The 19462-nt window shown below is 55.6% G+C and overlaps 1 protein-coding gene across 1 annotated transcript; it reads right to left on the reverse strand.

The window, feature by feature from the left end:
• Positions 1-421: 421 nt before the first annotated feature.
• On the reverse strand, positions 422-18125 carry ARHGAP25 (Rho GTPase activating protein 25). The gene is made up of 11 exons (XM_032092086.1): positions 18065-18125; positions 14011-14204; positions 11901-11988; positions 11372-11491; positions 8960-9167; positions 6139-6271; positions 5179-5252; positions 4505-4626; positions 3799-3992; positions 2718-3289; positions 422-2076 (listed from the first exon to the last, which is right to left on the reverse strand). The coding sequence occupies exons 1-11, from the start codon at positions 18123-18125 to the stop codon at positions 1866-1868; spliced, it is 1977 nt and encodes a 658-aa protein (XP_031947977.1). The 3' UTR covers positions 422-1865.
• Between the last annotated feature and the right edge of the window lie 1337 nt (positions 18126-19462).

A 19462-nucleotide genomic window follows, 5' to 3' on the forward strand; every position in this document is an offset into this window, starting at 1 on the left:
TATTTCCCATCACCAAGGCTGAGATCTGAAACATTTTAGTCAGATTTGCTACCCTGTGCTCAGGTTCAATCCCTGGGAGAGCAGAGGGCGTCGGCCGTGGGTCCTTGGGAAGGCACTGGGATTTTGCAGGAGACCCACCCGGGCCTCTGGAACAGTCAATTCCCTCGTGTGAAGGTTTGTGGGCACGACAGGGAGGAGCTGTGTGGTCTCTGGGGATTCTGTGGAAAGGAAACCCCTGGAGTCAGGGTCTACAGGTCGAATGCAGCTCAGCTTTCACAAACTCTGCACCTTCCCCAGACTTTATATCCATAGCTGAGCAAAGGTGGGCTCAATGCACCAAAGTGAATCTGAGACTGAGTCTGGGCTCAGTTTTTAGGGCTAAACCAGTCCCCCCTACCCCAGCAAGGCTGAGAGCAGCAAGTGCTTTATACTCAACACTGACTTTTATTCTCCAATAACCTTTTCCCACTCCCATCTCCCCTTGTTTCCCACATTTTCCTCTGTGTCCCCTTCTCTCCCAAGTTCATTTTCCCTGGCAGAGCTCTGCAGCCTGTGTGGAGCTGAACTTCTGCCTTGCCAAAGCCAAGTCCTCAGTAGCCAGAGCCCAGTGTTGTGATTCCCCTCACGGTGCCTGGCACAGAGCCATGTGCTTGGTCCTGCTTGAAAACTCCTGCAGATCTCTGTGGTTTTCCCTTTCCCGTCCCCATGAAGGCTCTGGGCTGGGCTGTTCCCCCTTCCCAAATAAATGAGTGAAAGGTTTTCTCTAGAAGAAAAAAACTGTCCAGAGTCCTGGTATTTTTCTTTCCTCCACCAAAAGCTTCGGCAGCACCGTGGTACTGCTGGAAGGACGGCTCTGGCAGGGGTGGGGGACAAGCAGAAAGGTCACAAACAGCCACAGGGACACCTTTGGGTCCAGGTGGGCTTTGCACTGATGGCAGCAAGTGATGGGGAGAGACCCGGCCTCACTGCTGGGTGCAAACCCAGGGTTCCACAGGCTGGCTGAGGAAATCCTGTTCTGCACTTCAGAAATGACAAAACACCGGAGCAGGGGCCGTAAATAACTCCAGATTTGTCCTCCTTTGAAGTCTGTCCCTCAGGGAAAACAGAATTTTTTGTGCTGGGAGCTGCTGATGGACTCCCCCAGCACCAAGAGCTCCGAGCATAGGTGTGTGAAAGTGCTCTCCAAGCTCTGCCAGCTGTGCTGGATTAGGAGCACCCGGCTGTGGGGAGCAGTGACCTAAAACACCTGAACAGCCCCTGAACTGAAGAGCTTTGTGTGACACTGGGGTTTTCTGCCTGGAGCTGTGGTGTGGATGGCTGGCACAGCATCTCCTGGTGCTGCAGGAGATCTCAGAGCCTCGTCCTGCCCCACAAGAGCACAAACCAGCTGGGTGACTGATGTGAGCACCTCCACCACCCAGGGCTGTGCCTTCCCGGGCCCTGGGGCTCCGCTGCCTGCCCAGATCCAGGATCCATGGATGTTCTGCATGTGGGTGTCTCCAGCAAGGAGACAGGCAGCTGGAGGAGGGACGCTGCTGGTTTCTTTATAAAGGCACATGTCCATAACCCAACCTTCTGAGTGCAAGACATTCTGACTGAGCAGCAGGAAGTGCTGGCCTGTTCTCCAGGTAACCTGAGCAGCTGAAAGAGGAGTTGAAATAAACACACCAAAAAAGCTAAAGGATGTTTTTGAAATTTCCTGGTCCAGAGCATGAACTGGCCTCTAAGCTCTGGTCTCCTTCGTCCCACTCGGCCTGCGGGCAGTAGCAGGACACTGGGCAATACAAGCCCCTGGCTCTGAACCTGCAATTCCTGTGCATTCCTGCAGCTGCATTTTGTGTCTGTGCAAAGCTGGGTGTCTCCTCCTAGTTGGTTTTGGCACCAGTTTTACTCGTGGATTTAGTTAAGTTTTTAATCTCCTCCTCAAGCACCTTGGTTTTCTTCTCCAAGTCCTCCCGCGAGCGCTCCGCGTTCCTCAGCTTCAGCTCCAGCTCCCCAGACTTCTTCTTCTCCTGCTCAATGTCCTGGTTCAGCCTCACCACTTTGGCCCAGACTTCATAGTTTTCATTCTGGAGGCTGCAAAGGGAGACAGAGCATGAAAGGATTGGATTGGAAAAGGGCTGGAAAATCCTTTGGCTCTTAGGGAGTCTGACCTCAGCATCATTAAGCAGCAAAACAAGACAGAGGTGCTGTCCTGAGCCCCTCAGTGGCCACAAAACTTGATGCAATAAATCAATAACCATGATACATGTGCATTGATAATGGGATAAGAATAATATAATATAATATAATATAATATAATATAATATAATATAATATAATATAATATAATATAATATAATATGTGGAGCTGATGGCTACAACCAATGGTGCAATAACGCTACTGGTGATTTCTGGAGAGTCTAATGGTCCAATATTGTGGTAATAACAGGAATTATGGCAGTGCAATTACTGCAGGAACACTGCAGTGCCATGCAATGATGTGGTAAGAGCTGTGGAGTATTAACATTGTCATGACACAACATTACCCACTGTGGTGAGAGCACAGCTCGTACAGCACAGCACATTGATTTTAGACAGCCTGTAAATGCTGTATTTATCACTAATCACCACTGTTGTATACTGCATAACACTACTGGTGAATAAATCTGTGCAGTGTTTGCTGTCACATGAGCTGCACATTTCCCACTCTGCAGAAAGCAGCTCCCTGCAGTTACCTTTTGATTTGCCCCTCATACTCATTTCTCTGTGCCTCCAGGTCTTTTTCCAGCTTGAGGATCATGCTTTGCAGGAACTCCCTGCTCTCCTGCTCAGGTTTGGAGTCCTCAGCAGGGCTGCTGGTGGGACTGGCTGGTTCCTTTGGCTCGTGGCTGGGACTGAAGCAGGGCAGGAATTCCTTCTCGGAGATGCTGCTGGCAGGGCTGGGGCTGGAGCCGCTGCCTTCCCCACTCTCTGCCTGGGAGGGGGGAACATTGTCGTAGGTTGAAGCCCTGTGGAGGTCGAGCAGCTTAAAGAGATCATGAGACAACGTTCTCTTGTGTCCATCAGAGCCCACGGGGCGCGTGCTGCTTTTCCAAAAGTCACTGGCAAAGACATCGTTCTTCTCCTTGCAGCCCTTCTCCCCTGGGGGAGCCGCTGCCAGGAAAGATTTCCTCGTAGGTAAAGTTTGAGTTCTTTTCCTTGGCTGTGTTTTCCACATTCCCTGTGTGTCTTTGGACTCTGTGTCCTCCCCGGGGACACTGGAGCTCGCAGCTGGGCCAGGGGTGCTGCTGGAATTGGGGTGATCCCTCTGTAAAACAGAGCACGGCTTTGGGAGAGCCCGTCCTGCTCTGGGAGCAGACAGGTGACAGCTGCTGCTGTGACTGCAGGGTTTACAAAGGCCACACTCGAGCCTGCTGGAGGAATGGCCTCGCTTTTCCATAGAAAACTATTTTGAATTGCACCATGATTACCATTAAAAAGAACTTTTTGCAGAGATTCCTTCGGAGAAAAGCCTTTAATACCCAATGCTTTCCCTTCACCAGCCTGAGCTGGAAAGGTTTCACGTGTTCGGCTGTTTAGCCAGAAAGCTTTGGGAGTTTTCATATTTCCCAGAACAGCAGATTTTCCACAGGAAAGTGGAAAGTTTATCTACATCATTTTCCTGATGTAAATATTCCAGGGATGACAGATACAGCTTTTGAACCTATAAATAGCACTTTATATAAAGTGGTTTTAGGGCTCGCTGACCTGTCAGAGCCTGTCCCAATTAATCACACGTTTAATAAATTGGTTATTCCCCTGGGGATCCCTCCTTACCATTTGCCTTTGGATGGAGCCTCTGGGAGCTGTGGGGCCCTCTGCAGCTCCCCAGCCCACGGAGCTGCGAGGGACAGGAGCTTTCTTCTCGGTTTTTTGGGCAGGTGGGGAGGGAGGCACATCCTTGGATGGGGGAAAGAGCTTTTCGTGGTCACTGATCATCACAGTCATCACCTTCTGGACCTGGGGTGTGCCTGGAGGAATTAGAGATTGTCAGGGGCAAACCCAGTGCCACAGGATCCCTTCCACCACTTGGATTTCCTGCCTGGTCTTTCTGGTGTCTAAAATGGAGATGGAGGAGAAAACAAGGAGAAGGATCACAAAGCCAAATAAAGTAAATGCAGTGAGTAAAAGTAGGTGAGTACCCTCATTTCTTTGAGTTTCCTCTGTTCCCTGGAGAAGGATTTTACACCTCCCTGCTCCAAGCAGCACAGAGATGATCTCACCAAATTCCTGAATGGGCTGAACTCCATGAAGGGAGCATGCAGTGTAATTCCTGAGGGGGTTTTGTCACCACAAACACCTTTAGAGCCTAACAAACACAGGGCTTGACTCTGCCCTGCTGTACTCGCTGTGCCCAGGCACGCTTCTGGCTTATATCCACAGCTCCACCACAGAAAATCATTCATTTCAAGGCTGTGGATGCAACTCAGTATTTCAGCATGCCAGGAGTTCCTGTGCCAATGATTCCAGCAGTCCCTTTTACCTCTCATGATAATTGCAGGGTCCTCTATCTTGGGTCTGATGAGGTTCACTCCAATCACTGTTGCCAGGTTATCCACACTCATCTTGTTGATGCTGGAGTTGAGTTGGATTTCATAGAGAAACCTGCCAGAATTGGAGAGCAAATATTTCCCATCAGAGGTGGAAGAGTGCAAAAAGCCCCACTGATATAAAATCCTGGTTCATCCTCCCAGCTCTTCCTCTCAGTCACAGGAACAGAAACACTTGGCCTTAGAACTGGAGCTGGGTCTTACTGGTACCAGAATAAAAACCATCATGTGAGGAGCTGCTCCCCTCAAAAACAAATCAGAAAGGAAGGGAATCCCCCCATCAGATCTCCAACTGGAGAAAAACCACCCAGGCTGGGTGAAACCTGGAAGTTTTGGTGCACAATGTTTATGTCCAGGAAAACTACACCTGGTTTTAACTCTCAGGGATTTATCAGTGAGTCTGAGGGTGGTGATTTATGCTCAGACATTGTCAGGGGGTTTATCCCCGGGGCTGAAATTCTCCTCTACAAAAATCGGGATCTGGTGACTCAAAGGCAACCAAAGCACAGCTTAAGCAGGCTCTGTCTAGAGGAGTCATCCTTTGGGATGACGTTTCTGCTCCCCAACACCAAACCTGAGCTGTCCATGCCTTGTGCAGAGCACTGACCTGCAGATGTAGCTGAGGAGGTTGTAGTTGTCTCTGGGGAGGAGGGACAGCTGCTTCACGAGCTCCTGGTGGCCCTAAATGCGAGGTAAGAAACAGCTCCAGGAGGATTCACAGGCACATCTGGGCCAAGAACAGCTTTGGTCACTCCATCCGTGCCTTTGGGGGTCTCCTCCTGGGGACTCCACCAGTCCCAGGGTGGCAGTGGAGTCCCCATCCCTGGGAGTGTTCCAAACACACGTGGACGTGGCACTGGGGACAGGGGTTAGTGGTGCCCATGGGGGTGCTGCTGGGTCATGGCTGATGGTCTTGGGGATCTTTTCCAACCTCGTGGATTCCATGACTCTGATTCTCTTGGCATTTTCCATCACTGTTTTGTGTATTTCCCCATCCCTGGAAGTGTCCAAGGCCAGGTTGGATGGAGCTCTGGGTAACCTGGGCTGTGGAAGGTGGGATGGTGGAACTGGATGGGCTTTGAGGTCCCTTCCAACCCCAACCACTCTGGGATTCCTTGGTCCCGTGTATAGGAACGGTGCCATTCCTGTTCCTATAGTGGCTTGTTTTGCAAAGGGAGGCTTCTTTTCCACCAAATTACATATTAGGAAAAGACAATTCCCATCTGTTCCGCACTTCTCCCTCTCCCAAATCCCCACTCCCCTCCTTGGTGTCCCCCAGGGCCCTTTGCCAACCCCATGCTCAGCTCAGGAGTGTTGGGCTTCCTTCCATCCTGGTTCTCACACTGGCTGTTTGCTGCCAAGGGCTCCACAAAAAGAGGTGCTGAGCAGAAATTTAAGCTTTAACATTCACAAACCCATGTGGTCAAGCTGGGAAACCCCACTGGCTTCGGGAGAGTTTTTTCTTTTTCATTTTTTTCCTTCTTTTTTCCCTCCCCAGACTCCAAAGCTCAGTGGCTGGCACTGCTGTGCGCCCTGGCACGGAAACTGAAAACAAAAGCATCTCTACCTTTGTCTCATCAGCTTCCAGAGCCTTCCCACAGAGCAGGAAATCCTCGTACTGCAGCCAGGGCACCACGGGCTCCGGGAGCTCCCGCAGGTAGAGCTTGAACAGGGAGGCCACGGTGTGGACATCGGTGTCCCTGCAAAGTGCAAAGAAGCCACTCAGGGAAAGTCAGGCCCAGCAGGTCAGCAAACCCCCACAAGGCTCTGTTTGAGCTCTGTGGGCAGGTGTGGAGACAGAGAGATGTCAACAGGAGGCAAGAGCAACCTGGGGGAACCCACAGCCAGGGAATGGCCCCAGCTGGCAGCAGAATAAAGGCTTGGTGGAGATTTTCCCCACCTTGAGGGTGGCAGGTCCCAGTGTCCACCCCTGGGCTGAGCTGGGATAGCAGGGAATTCACTTCGAGGGCTCCTGCCTCCTCCCGAAGCCGAGTTTCGAGCAAGCACAAAGCCACGGTCTCAGCTCTACCCAGCTGCCCTGCCCTCGGAAATGCTGGGCCCTGGCAGGCAGTCCCTGCTCCGGGCTGCCCCATCACCCAGGCCCAGGTCTGGGCACAGCAGGAGCCAAACCCAACAGCAGCTGTCCCTGGCACGACACAGGCTCTTGTGTTGCCTCAATCTCCCTCCTTTGCTTTGTGAACCTAAAGTCACTTTTCCTCACCCACTGGACGGCTGCAGAGCCACGTTACTGAATGAGTGGGAGCTGCATTTCTGGAGCACCACCCTGGTCCTTGTCACTGCATTCGAAGGGGTGGAAATCAAGGAGAAGGGAGCTAAATCCTTCTCCCATCTCCCGTTCCAAGCAAAACCCTTCTCCCGTCTCCCATTCCAAGCAAAGCCGTCCCAGCCCGTGCTGGGCTCCCGTGGGGGGTCCGCGTGCAGATCCTCCCCTGCCCGGCCACACTCCCCAGCGTGGAGCTGGCGGAGCCTCCCTGGGATCTCAGAGCAGCAGCAGTTACTGGGGCTGCTCTGCCGGGACAGGTGTTTGCAGCTTTGCAGCCCTTGTATTTACATTCTGTCAAAGGGACACTGTCAAGATCATGAGCCTCTATTCTGACCTACCTTGAAGTCGCTAAACTCTTATAAACTTCAAACAAAACCCCCTCAGGTCAGTTATTTTTAGAATTGGTGGGGGTTGTAAAATACTATTATTTTTACGAGCACACATAAACACAGAGGGACGTTTTCAGAGCTGCGTTTTTGTAGGACCTACCAGTACACCCCACTGGGCATGCTGGGTGCCTGGACTGCACCAGCAGCTTTCTAACGCTCCCCACTCCACCCTGCCGTGGCTGAGTGTGTGTAAGTGCTCCCCTGAAAACCCAGACAGGCAGCAAGGATGGCACTGAAGGTCGAGCCAGCACCTCGCTGCTCTCAGGTCACTGCAAACCCCATTATCTGCCTTCCTCCTCACTGAGAAAATGTTTTGCTTGGGGTGCCAGGGGGTTGCAGTCACCCTGAGACCACCCTGGCCATGCTCATCCCAAGCCCTGCAGCACACGGGGAACATCCCAGGGAGGGCTGAGCTCCCCGGCCGTGCCCCGTTGCAAAACAGGGCTGCAAACATTAAAGGTTTCACCTTCCCATGGCCCTGCACAGGTTCCAACAGGAAAGCTCCGAGCAGGGCTCAGTGCCCAGGAAATACTCAGCTGCTTCGCTCCATCCGGCTCTGCCCGGCCGGGGGATTTAGGGGAAAGTGATGGGGTTTTCCTAACAAAGCTCAACAAAAACGGGGGAAGTTTTGTGGTTAGGGACAGGCCTGTGAGCAGAGAGACGGGGCTCCTGCACAATGCTTAGGCAAGATGGGCTTTGCACAAAAATCCAGGGGAGCTCCTGGGTTTGGGGGCTCCCTTTCCTCGAGCATCCCAGGCCTTGGTGGCTCTCAGGGCAGCTCCCAAATTCCATGGCCAGTGTCACCTTCACACACAGCAGCACCCTGGGCACTCCTTGTCTCGGGCCTGGTGCACAGGGCAGGGCAGGAATTGAGCTGAAATCCTCACCTGAAGTGCCGTGCAAAGGCAGGACCCACTTTTCCTCAGTCCCAGCTCCGGGGCTGTGGCTCTCACCAGCACAAACTGGGGGGAAAAACCCTGGAGCAGCACAGGTGAGCAGGGCAGGGTGGGCCATGCCTTGTGCCACTGGGGCCAAAATCAAGGGATCAGGGGGGACAGGACAGAAAACCCCTGGAGAAAGGGAGGCACCAGAAAGAGGGGGAGTTCCCCTCCTGCTCTCATTTTTCACAGGGCATGGCAGAGGCAGCAGCTGCAAAGGTCTCTCTCCAAAGCCTCTCTGAGACCTACGAGCAGGGACAGGCAGCTCTCCCAGATTTAGGGAATTCTCCGTTTCCTCCTGGCCCTGCAGAGAAGGGGGAGCAGGGGGGCACAGCTTTGCAGCAGCAAAAATCTCCCAAAATCTCTCCCATCTCTGTGTGATGCTGTAGGGAAAAGCATCAGGAGGAGAATACCACGGCAGGGAAAGGAACAACTTCTGCTGGGTGTATGAGAGCATCCTCTGGGCTTGTCTGGGACCCTGCCCTTGCTCTCCTTTCTCAAAGCCCTCAGCTGATGGGCCAAGCTCTTCCCTTTGCTCCTTCCTTGGCTGCTCCAAACCATAATTGCTGTGTGTGGCCGGGATTTTCCCAAACGCTTTCCTTTCTTTCCAGGAATCTTATCTCAGCACCCTCTGGTTGTGTGTTTGTGGTTACTGCTGAACCCTCTCTCCTCCTCAAGCCCTTCTGGAGGGTTCTGGAGGGCACTGCTGGGCTCTGGGGGTTGGACTGGCTGCTTTTCCCTGGAATTTGGCAGTGGGAGAGGGGGAATCAGCGTTACCTGTCGAACGAGGGCCTCTCCCCGGCGTCGAAGGCGTCCCGGAGCTGTCTGACCAGGTTGTCCTGGCCGGGCAGGCGGAAGATTCCCTCCTCACTCACTCCATGCTCCCGGATGAACTCGGCGCTTTTCTGCACCAGGATGGGCACCTGGTGCTGCCCGAATTTCTGCTCGTAGGCCATGGTCTCTGCCAGGTGCTGCCCGAACACCGCTGGGGACAGGGCACGAGGTCAGAGCAGGAACCCCAAAGCTCCGCTGGGGACACCTCACCTGCCCCAGCAGGAGCTGCTGCTCTGCCAGGCACCAGAACCCTGCAATCTCCTCAGCAGAAACAAAGTTCTGCAGAAACCAGAGCCTTCCCCGAGGAAATAACAGCAAAATAAAACCTTGTTCCTCCTCCAGTAATTGACAGTTCTCCAAATGACTGAAAGCAAGCCTTGGGGTTTGCTGCCTGTGAGCAGGATGCTGATCCAGAGCGAGACAGGGACAGGGCACAGGGAGGGAAGGAAGCTCATCCCACAAAGCTGAGAAAGCACAGGAGACAACCAAGAAACCAGAAAAGATCCTTGCAGGGATTTGGAGCTGGAATTCTTCCTGATCCCATCGCTTTTCTTCCCCCTCCCCTCTCCTGACCTTCCCCTGTGCTGGGGCCAGCTGTGCTCCAAGGGGATGGTACCTTTCCTTCGGAGCAAAACTGCCTTTTTCCTCCTGAAGCCGCGGCAGAAGCAGCACCTGACGGGGGGCAGGCAGCAGCTCCTCCTCGGAGCCTGGGGCATGGCAAGAGCAGGCAACTCCCAGCTCCAGCAGGCTCTGGAATATCAATGGCAAAGGGTCCCCTGGTCCTCTGCCATACTTCTGCCCTAGCAGTGCCCGTGGTGTGTTCCCCTTGTGCTCTGAAGGCTGAAATCATTCCCCTGCATCCTCCAGAGCAGGGAAATGCAGGTAAACACCCTCAGCTGGAACCACAGGGCTTGTCAGCACCTGCCTGGGCATGGGGCTGTTTCATTTGTCACTCACACTTTTAAATAATGAACATAAACCTGTCACCGTGCACACGAGGAGCAAATGTCTCTCTTTTTTTGGCCTCTGTGCTGTGGTAGCTGATACTGAACTGGTGATTTCACTGCAGATTTGTTGGTCTGGAGACACCTTCCCAGGGTGCTGTGATGCCGTGGGAGTGACAACCAACCCTGCAAAACCACACCGAGATTTTGGAGATGCTTTTGCTGTTTCTTCACTCTCTGCAGCTTTTCTGCTTCTTGGTGTGCAACAAGCTCACAGGACCTGGGCCACAGGGCTGCTCCCAGGTGGGCTCTGCCAAAACCTCCCCCATGCAGGGGTTGCTCTAAAAGCTCCTGTTGCCTCAGTTTACACTGAAGACAAAAAACCTCAAGTTTTGGGAGTTTTGGGATCTGCTAACCTGTGTATTGACATAAAATGCAGCTCCACAGTCCCTGACTTCTCTGCTGTCCTCAGGGCCCTCTGTGCTGCTATAAATTTACATTTTCTTTCCTATAAAGTCACTTAATTTACCTGGAAGAGACCAACAGCCTCCTAAGTTTAAAAAGGATCAGAGGCAGAGCCGTTATTAAATATTAGAGCCAGCTGGGACAATGCCCTGGAAATTCCTGGCTCAATCCTCCGTTCAGCTGGGTGATGCTGCCTCCCCCAGGGCACAGCCTGCTCCCGTTCGGAGGCAGAAAAGCCCAGGGATGCAGAGGAAAACCAGCTGGGACAGGCTGGGAGAGCTGGGGGTGCTCACCTGGAGAAGGGAAGGATCCAGGGAGAGCTCAGAGCCCCTTGCAGGGCCTGAAGGGGCTCCAGGAGAGCTGCAGAGGGACTGGGGACAGGGGATGGAGGGACAGGACACAGGGAACGGCTTCCCACTGGGAATGGAATGGATGGAATACTGGGAAGCAATTGTTCCCTGGGAGGGTGCTGAGGCCCTGGCACAGGTTCATGCCTGGGTGTGAGGAGGGTGAGGGTGTGACCCAGGCAGGCTGAGAGCAAACGGGGGCAGAAAGGATGGGCTGAGCAAGAAAAGCCAGGGGAAAAGCAGAGCGAGGAAACTGGCAGGTGGAGAACCACATTTTCCAAGGCTTTATCCCTGAATGGGAGCTGTTTTCAAGAACACTTCCAGGGTCAAAAAGCCCAGGAGGAAGTTGATAAAAGAAGATGAAGGCAGGCCAGAAATGTTTGCTCAGGCCTGGCTTTCCTCACCACTGCCCGTGTTTGCAGCAGCCCCAGCGCCGGGGCTGCTCCTGGAGCAGCTCCCAAGGGAGTCATAAGCGACACGTCCCAGCCTCGTTTTCCAGGGATTTCTGAGCCCAGCTTTGAACCCCTCACCCCAAAGTGCTGCAGGCCCCAGGGCAGTGGGAGATCCTCCCTCCAGGAGCTGTCCCTGCTCCCTTTTACCTCCTGAGGCCGACCCCAGCGCCCTCCGGATGGATTTCACCCACTCCTCCATCTCCGCATGGGAGCTGGCCATGAGCACACAGCTGTCCTGCCCTGCCCGGCTCTGCTCTCCAGCCACCCCTGCAAAAACAACACATTTAAGGAGAGGATTGGAGGAGAAAAGGCACATTTGTGTTGTTTTCTTCGTCAAACGCTTTTGGCTCCAAATTTCCCCATTAAAGCTCCGCTGGCTGCAGGGGAAGCGGAGCTCGGACATTTTGCACTTGGAGATCTGCAAGAAGGGAACAGAAACTGCTGCAGCTGCAGCCTGGCAGAGCTTCTCCTCACCATGGGACATGGGCACCGACACAGGGCCTTGCTCCAGCCCTGGGTGAAAGCAAGAAATTCATTTTCCCATGAAACAGAGCTCCGGGAACCTCGGAAAGAAGTGGGAGTGGGAGCACAAGGACTGGGAAAGGACTTGCCTGAGTGATTTTGGGTAGTCAACGCCCCCAAAAGCGTGCAAGGAGGAGGAGTGAGGCATCCTCACCTGGGATGATTTCAAAGATGAATTTCCCTCCTTCCTCTGGGTTAGTGGCCACCACCTTGATGGTGCTCCCCTGGAGAGACAGGCAGCCCTAGGACAGAGCAGAGCAAACCCCTGTGTGCCACCTGTGCGAGGCCACAGTGCCACTGAGGGTGGGGGTCCTGCCCTCAAACACCCTGCAGGAGATATATTTCATAGAGGTGTATTTGTGTAGATAAACTACAGTGACTTTTCAAACAAGAGCCACTTCTTAAATGCCAATTTTTCCAATGAAGTGATTCTCAGAATGAGAAAATGGTTCTTTTGCTCTTTCCTATCTTTTTCTCACTTCTCATGTTCTTTCGGCCCTTGTTGGGAGTGGAAGAAGAGAAAACGAAGGAGAATGGACTTGGGAAAACCCCAGAACATCCTGTTTCTGCTGGGCAGGGGTAGGAAAACTGTTCCTTGAACACAGCATCACTTAAACCCAAAAGGCAGCCCTAAGCCGGCAGGAGAGGAGGAGAGAAAAAGAAGAAAAGGGATGGAAAATTAACAAATAAAGTGGAAAACAGCCATTTCTGGGGACCTTCCTTTCCCTGGCTGTGGGGGCTGGCAGAGGGATTGGGGTGACTCAGCCCTGGAGGCCTCCCCGGGCAGGAAATGAGCCTGCGCCTCTAAAATGAAATTTCTCAGCAATTTCAGCCTCCTAGAAGCCACCGAGCTCCTGGAGCCCAGCTGCTTCCATCGGGATCCCTGCTGGGACCCACGGGGCTGGATGCTGGGGTGGTGCAGCAGCGGCAGGGCAGAGCTGCCATGGGAAGGTTTTCACAGCACTTTCTGTTCCCACATCCCATTTCCAGCTCCTCCCCAGCACCCCGGAACAGGGCAGAGCCAGAAAAGGGACCTGGATCCCACCGGGCTCAGCCTGCTGCTCCCACCCCGAGGATCCACGGATCACCTTCCCCCGGGGGTGTTTTCTATCCCCAGAGGAGTTTTGCTGCTGGTAACGCTTTGTAGAGGGAGCAGCCTTTCTGGCAGTGGGGACTTTTCCCTGGAATTTCTCCAAAGGAGGAAAAGGTGGTGGATACTCTAGAAGTGAGTTACAGTATGGAGAAAATGGTGGGGAAATAAAATAAATAAAATAAAATAATTGAAAAACCACCTGATTTCTTCCAGGCAAGTGCACTGGCCAGAGAGAGAGGAATTTCCTTCCCTTCCAGCTGCCTCTCCTGTGGCAGGAGTCCTGAGGAAGCAGCTGCCCTTCCCTGCCATCTGCCGAGCCCTCAGCCCTGCCAAGGCCTGGCTTGGGCTGACCCTCACCCTCAGGCTGTGCTGAAAATCCCGCTGATTTTCCCTAAAAGTGTCCTGCCAGGTGCCTTTCCCACCAGAGCAAGGACAGAACCTCTCTCAGAGCTCCCACTCCTCGTGCCCTCACTGCTGTCCTGGAAGGAGAGCCGAGCTCTCCTCCCCAGCCTGTTTCTCCTGGGAAATGGTGACAGCTCCCAGCTGGGGACTGGACTGGGCTTTCCCAGCTCCCCAGTGCTGGGGCTCAGGGGGTCCCAGCCCCCAGCAGGGCTTGCAGGCACCTGAGGAACTGAAATGCTTCCATGAAGTTCCTGATCAGGACTGTTCATCTCTGATACTGCCCAGAGGCAGAAAACTCCTTTAATACCCGACTCCAGACCCACCCCAAACCATTTCATGGAATCATGGAATTCTGGAATGGTTTGGGTGGGAAGGGACCTCAAAGATCATCTTGTTCCACCCCCTGCCATGGGCAGGGACACCTCCCACTGTCCCAGGCTGCTCCAAGCCCCGTCCAACCTGGCCTTGAGCACTGCCAGGGATCCAGGGGCAGCCACAGCTGCTCTGGGCACCCTGTGCCAGGGCCTGCCCACCCTCCCAGGGAGGAATTCCTTCCCAATATCCCATCCATCCCTGCCCCCGGCAGTGGGAAGCCATTGCCCCTTGCCCTTGTAAAAGTCTCTCCATCTTTCTTTTGGGCTCCCTTCAGGCCACAATTAAATCACCCCGAAGTTTCTCCTCTCCAGGCTGGACAACCCCAACTCCCTGAGCCCCAATTCCCAGCACGGGGGAGATCAAGGACCAGCACAGCCCAGTAGCCTCGCCCTACCTGCGGCTTGGCATCGTCCTCGTCCTTGTAGTAGTAGAGCTGCTGTCCCTTGAGCACGAAGTAGCGGTGCTGCCAGTTCTTGACGATGGAGCGCTGCTTCTTCAGCCAGCCCAGCTTCAGGGGCCGCTCCAGGGCGCTGGGGGAGCCCGGCCGGGCGCCCGCGGGGTCCCCGCTCATCACGCTCCGGGAGCGGGCTGTGGGGACAGAGGGACACGGGGAGTGGGGACAGAGAGGGACACGGGGAGTGGGGACAGAGGGACACGGAGAGAGGGGACAGAGAGGGACACGGGGAGTGGGGACAGAGGGACACGGGGAGTGGGGACAGAGGGACACGGAGAGAGGGGACAGAGGGACACGGGGAGTGGGGACAGAGGGACGCGGAGAGAGGGGACAGAGAGGGACACGGGGAGTGGGGACAGAGGGACACGGAGAGAGGGGACAGAGGGACACGGAGAGAGGGGACAGAGGGACACGGGGAGTGGGGACAGAGGGACACGGGGAGTGGGGACAGAGGGACACGGAGAGAGGGGACAGAGAGGGACACGGAGAGAGGGGACAGAGAGGGACACGGGGAGTGGGGACAGAGGGACACGGAGAGAGGGGACAGAGAGGGACACGGGGAGTGGGGACAGAGGGACACGGGGAGTGGGGACAGAGGGACACGGAGAGAGGGGACAGAGGGACACGGGGAATGGGGACAGAGAGGGACACGGAGAGAGGGGACAGAGGGACACGGGGAGAGGGGACAGAGAGGGACACGGGGAGTGGGGACAGAGGGACACGGGGAGAGGGGACAGAGAGGGACACGGAGAGAGGGGACAGAGGGACACGGAGAGAGGGGACAGAGAGGGACACGGAGAGAGGGGACAGAGGGACACGGGGAGAGGGGACAGAGGGACACGGGGAGAGGGGACAGAGAGGGACACGGGGAGAGGGGACAGAGGGACACGGGGAGAGGGGACAGAGAGGGACACGGAGAGAGGGGACAGAGGGACACGGGGAGAGGCTCTCGGCCCTGCGCCTGCCGAGAGAACTGACCCAAGTTTACAAAGGAAGTGGCTGCAGTAGCTGCCACTGTGAGCTTCCTTTTTCCTGCGTGGGAGGAATTGTCTTGCAAGTGAGAACAAAATCATTAGCGCTTTTTGGGGGTGTTTTTTTAATGGGAGTGTGTGGTTTTTGCGCCCTCCCTGAAGCTGCAGCGACAGCAGAGTGACCCAAACAGTTTGGATGTCACAGTTTTGCTCTGGGAGAACCTGGTGTTCCCAGTGGGGCAGAACCCACATTTACGGGGATGGAAAATCTCCAAGGATGGAAAAATGCCAGCATGGATATAGCACTGGGCAGAGCAGTGTCCCTGTCACCTGTTTGCATGGCCCCACTGGTGCCAGGGACTGGTGGCATCTCCAAATGCCTCTGTGACAGCAAAAGTCTTGGAGGGATCGCTTCCAGATGGGATTTTTGCCTCTGGACCAGGCACTGCAGCCCCCCAGAGCCAACCCAGCTGGGCAGAGTTTGCATTTAAGACTGCAAGGCACAAATAAGGCCAGGACTCTGGGGGACTTCAGCCTCACTGGTGATTTCCTGAGGTAGAAAATGCTTGGCACCCAGGGCTTCAGTGGTTCAGTTCAAGGGTGTCCCCACTTCCCCTTCCAAAATCCCCCAGAGAAAGAAACTCCACTGGGTGTTCCCTTTGTCCTGTAGAGCACTCCAGGCTCACCTCCCGCTACAAACCTGCCACAGGCTGCAAATCATCTCCCAAAAGCCAAAAAGGATTGTGAATCCCCAATCCAGCCTTCAAAGCACCCTGGGGTGCTGCACATTTGGTGTGTGCTGCCACGGGATGGCCCTGAAGAGGATGGGGTTGGAAGCAGGGACATTGCACAGGGATTTCCCAGCCAGCTCCCCCAAAAAATGCTGCTGCTGGGGATTACCCTGATGGAAAACCCACATGGGGTTTCCAAATTGCTCCTCCAGCCCTGGCAGCTTCTTTGCTCAGCAAAGTGCTCAGGACCCCATAAATCACATTCCTCCATGTCCCATGGCTGTCCCTGACCCCTCAGGGTGAGGATTTTTGGGGAGTGACCTGCGGGGCTGGAGCAGCCACTGGGAGTGAGGAGCCTGCTGGGCACAGAGCTGAGCCCAGCCGTGCTGATGTTGCAGCAGCACAAGGTTTGGAAGGAGAAACTGTGGGGTTTTAGGAAAAATCCAATGGTTTGCTATCTTTTCTGGGGGGATATCAACCTCCCCCAAAGCCCAGCACTGCATCAGGGCTCTGCTGAGGGAAAAGGCGCTGGCTGCTGCCTGGGGCTCCTCCTGCTCTCAGCCTTGAGCTTGACTTGTCCGTCCTTGCTGGAAATGAGATTTATTCTCTCCCTCCTTGCAGCCCTTCCCAGCCCCACCAGGACTCTGGGCACAGAGGGATCCCCTGGAGTCCCCTTCCCTGAGCATCAGCCCCAGGCTCGAGGTGCAGCCTGGGCTTAGTCCTGGCTTAGCCATGTTCCTGCACACCCATGAGCACCCTCGTGAGCCCACAGCTCCATTTCACTCTGCACAGGGCAGCTCTCCCCGGACTTTGGGCCCATTGAAGGCCAAAAGAGCCATTTGTTGTTTTTATTTCTTGTGAGGGGAGGGAGCTGCCCCGGGGCCCTTGGCTTTGTTTTCCGTAAAGTTTTCAGCATCCACAAAACCAGAACCACCGAGGCCGCAGCTCCTCCCTCACTTGTCCAGCTCTGTTCATTCTGTGCCTCGTGCAGCAGAGCTGGACAAGTACAGCACACCCAGCTCAGGTGTGGTGATGGAATTTGGGATGCGGACAAAGCTTTTCCCTGGCTCCAGCACTTGGAACCATCTCCTCCTCCAACACGTCCCTGCACACCCAGCCCTGCCCCTCTCTGCGCTCCCCCAGGGCAGGAAGGAGCCACCAGAGCTTTGGTGGTGCCCCAAAAGTATTTCCTGTGGCAACGGCCTCTGGGGTTGGGCATTTCCTCCAAAACATCCTCGCTGCTCCTGCAGCCCCGGGACCTCCAGCACGGGGAGGTGCCCGTGTGCTGCTGCCCTCTCCCCAAAAACAGGAGCCACAGTGTGGGTGCAGGACAAGGGCAGAGGGGGCCCCATTTGGGGCTTTGTGTGCAGAGAGTGGTCTGGCCACTCTGATCAGAGTGGCTTCGGACAGAAATCCAAGCTGCCTTTGCAGGAAAACCCAGCCAGGCCAACCCTGGAGGCTGCTGCAGTGCACGGGGAGGGAGAGCCTGGCAGAGACCAGCGGGGTCCAACCTCTGCTCCAGGGGAAATCCAGCCCCGGCGCGGGCCCTGGCCAAGTTCTGGCACCAGTGCCAGGATCACGGAGGGCCTGGGCCTCAGAGCATGCACAAGGCTGGGCTCCTGCAGCCCTAAATCCCTGCCCCGGCTGCCTGACCCTAACCCAGGCTCTGGTATTTTGCCCTCAGAGTCCACACAGGGATCCCACACTCCTTCCCAAAGGTGTTCTCCGGTGGTTTCCGTGCTGGAGATGGATCCCAGGGTGGGTGAGAGCCCTGCAAAGCCTGGGCAGGGGTGGGAGGTGGGTCAGGAAATCACAGGGTGAGGCTATCCCACGGCCCTGGGAGTCCGAGGGCTCCTCGCCACCCCGAGAGGAAACCACTGATGTCAGAGGCACCGAGACACCTGAGCCAGGGCGAGATTGTTTCCTCCAGCCTGGGCCATGCCAACGTGGCTCAGCCTGAGCCTCACCTCCTGCAGGGTTTGTGCCACCAGAACGGGCCCTGTGTGGTTTCAAGCCTCCCAAAGCTGGATTTTGGGGGGCAGCAGCCCTGTCCCCCTGTCCCCCTGTCCCCCTGCTCCCGCAGCATCCCTCGGTGACAACTCTGTAAATCACTTCTTGCAAATCATTTGCAAATCGTCTGCTCTCTCTCAAAAGTGGCACTTGAGGGCCAGGTCCCTCCACTGAGGCCGGAGCCAAAATCTCAACCGGGCTTGGCCACAGAGACCCCCAGCCCCTGCCCCGCCCCGGGCACCGAAGCGGACACAGAAGGGCACAAAGGAACGGTCACCGTACCTATTTTTGCAGCATCCATTTTCAGGTTGAAATCCCAGTTCCGTGGCAGCTTGAGTGACATTCTGGATCAGGAAGGGCTTTTTTTTTTTTTTTCCCCCCAAGGTGAGCTTGCTTAGGAGATGGGCTGGAACCAAACCCTGGTGGTCCCGTGGGGATCCCGCGCCCGGGGTCGATCCCCCCGCAAAGAGCAGCAGCTCGGCGAGGGTTGATTTGCCAGCGAACTTCCTGCCTCCGAGAGCAGCTGTGAGCAACCCCATAAAAGTACTTTCCTGCCCTGCTTTCCTGCAAAGCTCTGGCCCGGCTTCCCCGGCAATGCTCGCAGGTGATGCCGGATTTGCTCCCCTCCTTGTCCCTGTCCTGGCTGATGGGGACACCCAGCCCAGCCCGGGGCTGCTCCCCACGCGGCGCTCGGTGCCTTTGAGGAAGTGGTGTCAGAAACACCCGGTGTCCTCCTGGTGCTCTGAACACTGCTCCGAGGAGGAGCAGCCCCGCTCGGAGCTGCGGGGAATGTTCTGCTCAGGGGCAGAGCGGAGCTCAGATGTGAGCTCAGGGTAACGTCTGTGCATCCCCTGATGGCACCGGGGTCTTTGATTTCTCCTGTTAATTGCTGAGAGGTGCCCACGGCTGATTGAAGGCTTTTGCAGCGGTGAAAGCCAAATGGGGATGAAATGAGGCAGCTCCTGGAGGAAAGGCCATAGTAATCGGAGCGGTGAGGACCAAGGGATTTTAGAACCATGGAATGGTTTGGGTTGGAAGGGACCTTAAAGCCCATCCAGTGCCACCCCTGCCATGGCAGGGACACCTTCCACTGTCCCAGGCTGCTCCAAGCCACATCCAACCTGGCCTTGGACACCCCCAGGGATGGGGCAGCCACAGCTTCCCTGGGCAAAGGTGGGATGTGGACACAGAACCCACCAGGAGCAGTGGATCAAGCAAAATCCCTGCTCACAACAGCGAGCGTATCCTGGTTCGTGCTGGTTTTCCACCCCAGAACAGGCTGTGCATGCCCAGAGCAGCCTGGGCTGGGGCTGGGCCGAGCTGTGGCTCTCGAGGCGCAGGAGGATCAGGCAGGGCTGTTACAAACACCCCCAGGAGCGGGCAGGGGGCTCCCAAGGGCTGCTGGAGGCTCCAGCCCCTGTCTCCCCCCACACTGGGAAAGCCCAGGCCTCGTGAAGAGGGAAGTTGCCCCGAGCAGAAGCAGGAACAGCGGCAGGGGAAGCGCAAGGGGATGAACAAGGACGTGGCCACTGGTTCCTGTTGTGATTCCCAGCCCAGCATTGTGCCCAGGAGCCCCTGAGCCACCTGCAAAGGGGATTTGTTTTTAGTGTTGTAACACAAACTGAGGAAAGGAAGGAGGTGGAGGCTGCGCTGGGTGCTCGGTCACAGCACGGCCAGGGT

This window comes from Corvus moneduloides, chromosome 27, assembly GCF_009650955.1.
Source record: "Corvus moneduloides isolate bCorMon1 chromosome 27, bCorMon1.pri, whole genome shotgun sequence".
Lineage (NCBI taxonomy): Eukaryota > Metazoa > Chordata > Aves > Passeriformes > Corvidae > Corvus > Corvus moneduloides.

Bases quoted from the DNA above. Each gene is read 5' to 3' on its own strand.
- ARHGAP25 (XM_032092086.1), bottom strand. From the start codon at position 18,125: ATGTCACTCAAGCTGCCACGGAACTGGGATTTCAACCTGAAAATGGAT. The intron at 3,290-3,798 runs GTAAGGAGGGAT...TCTGTTTTACAG, and splicing joins GCTCCATCCAAAGGCAAATG to AGGGATCACCCCAATTCCAG. The intron at 2,077-2,717 runs GTAACTGCAGGG...CTCCCTTTGCAG, and splicing joins TATGAGGGGCAAATCAAAAG to CCTCCAGAATGAAAACTATG.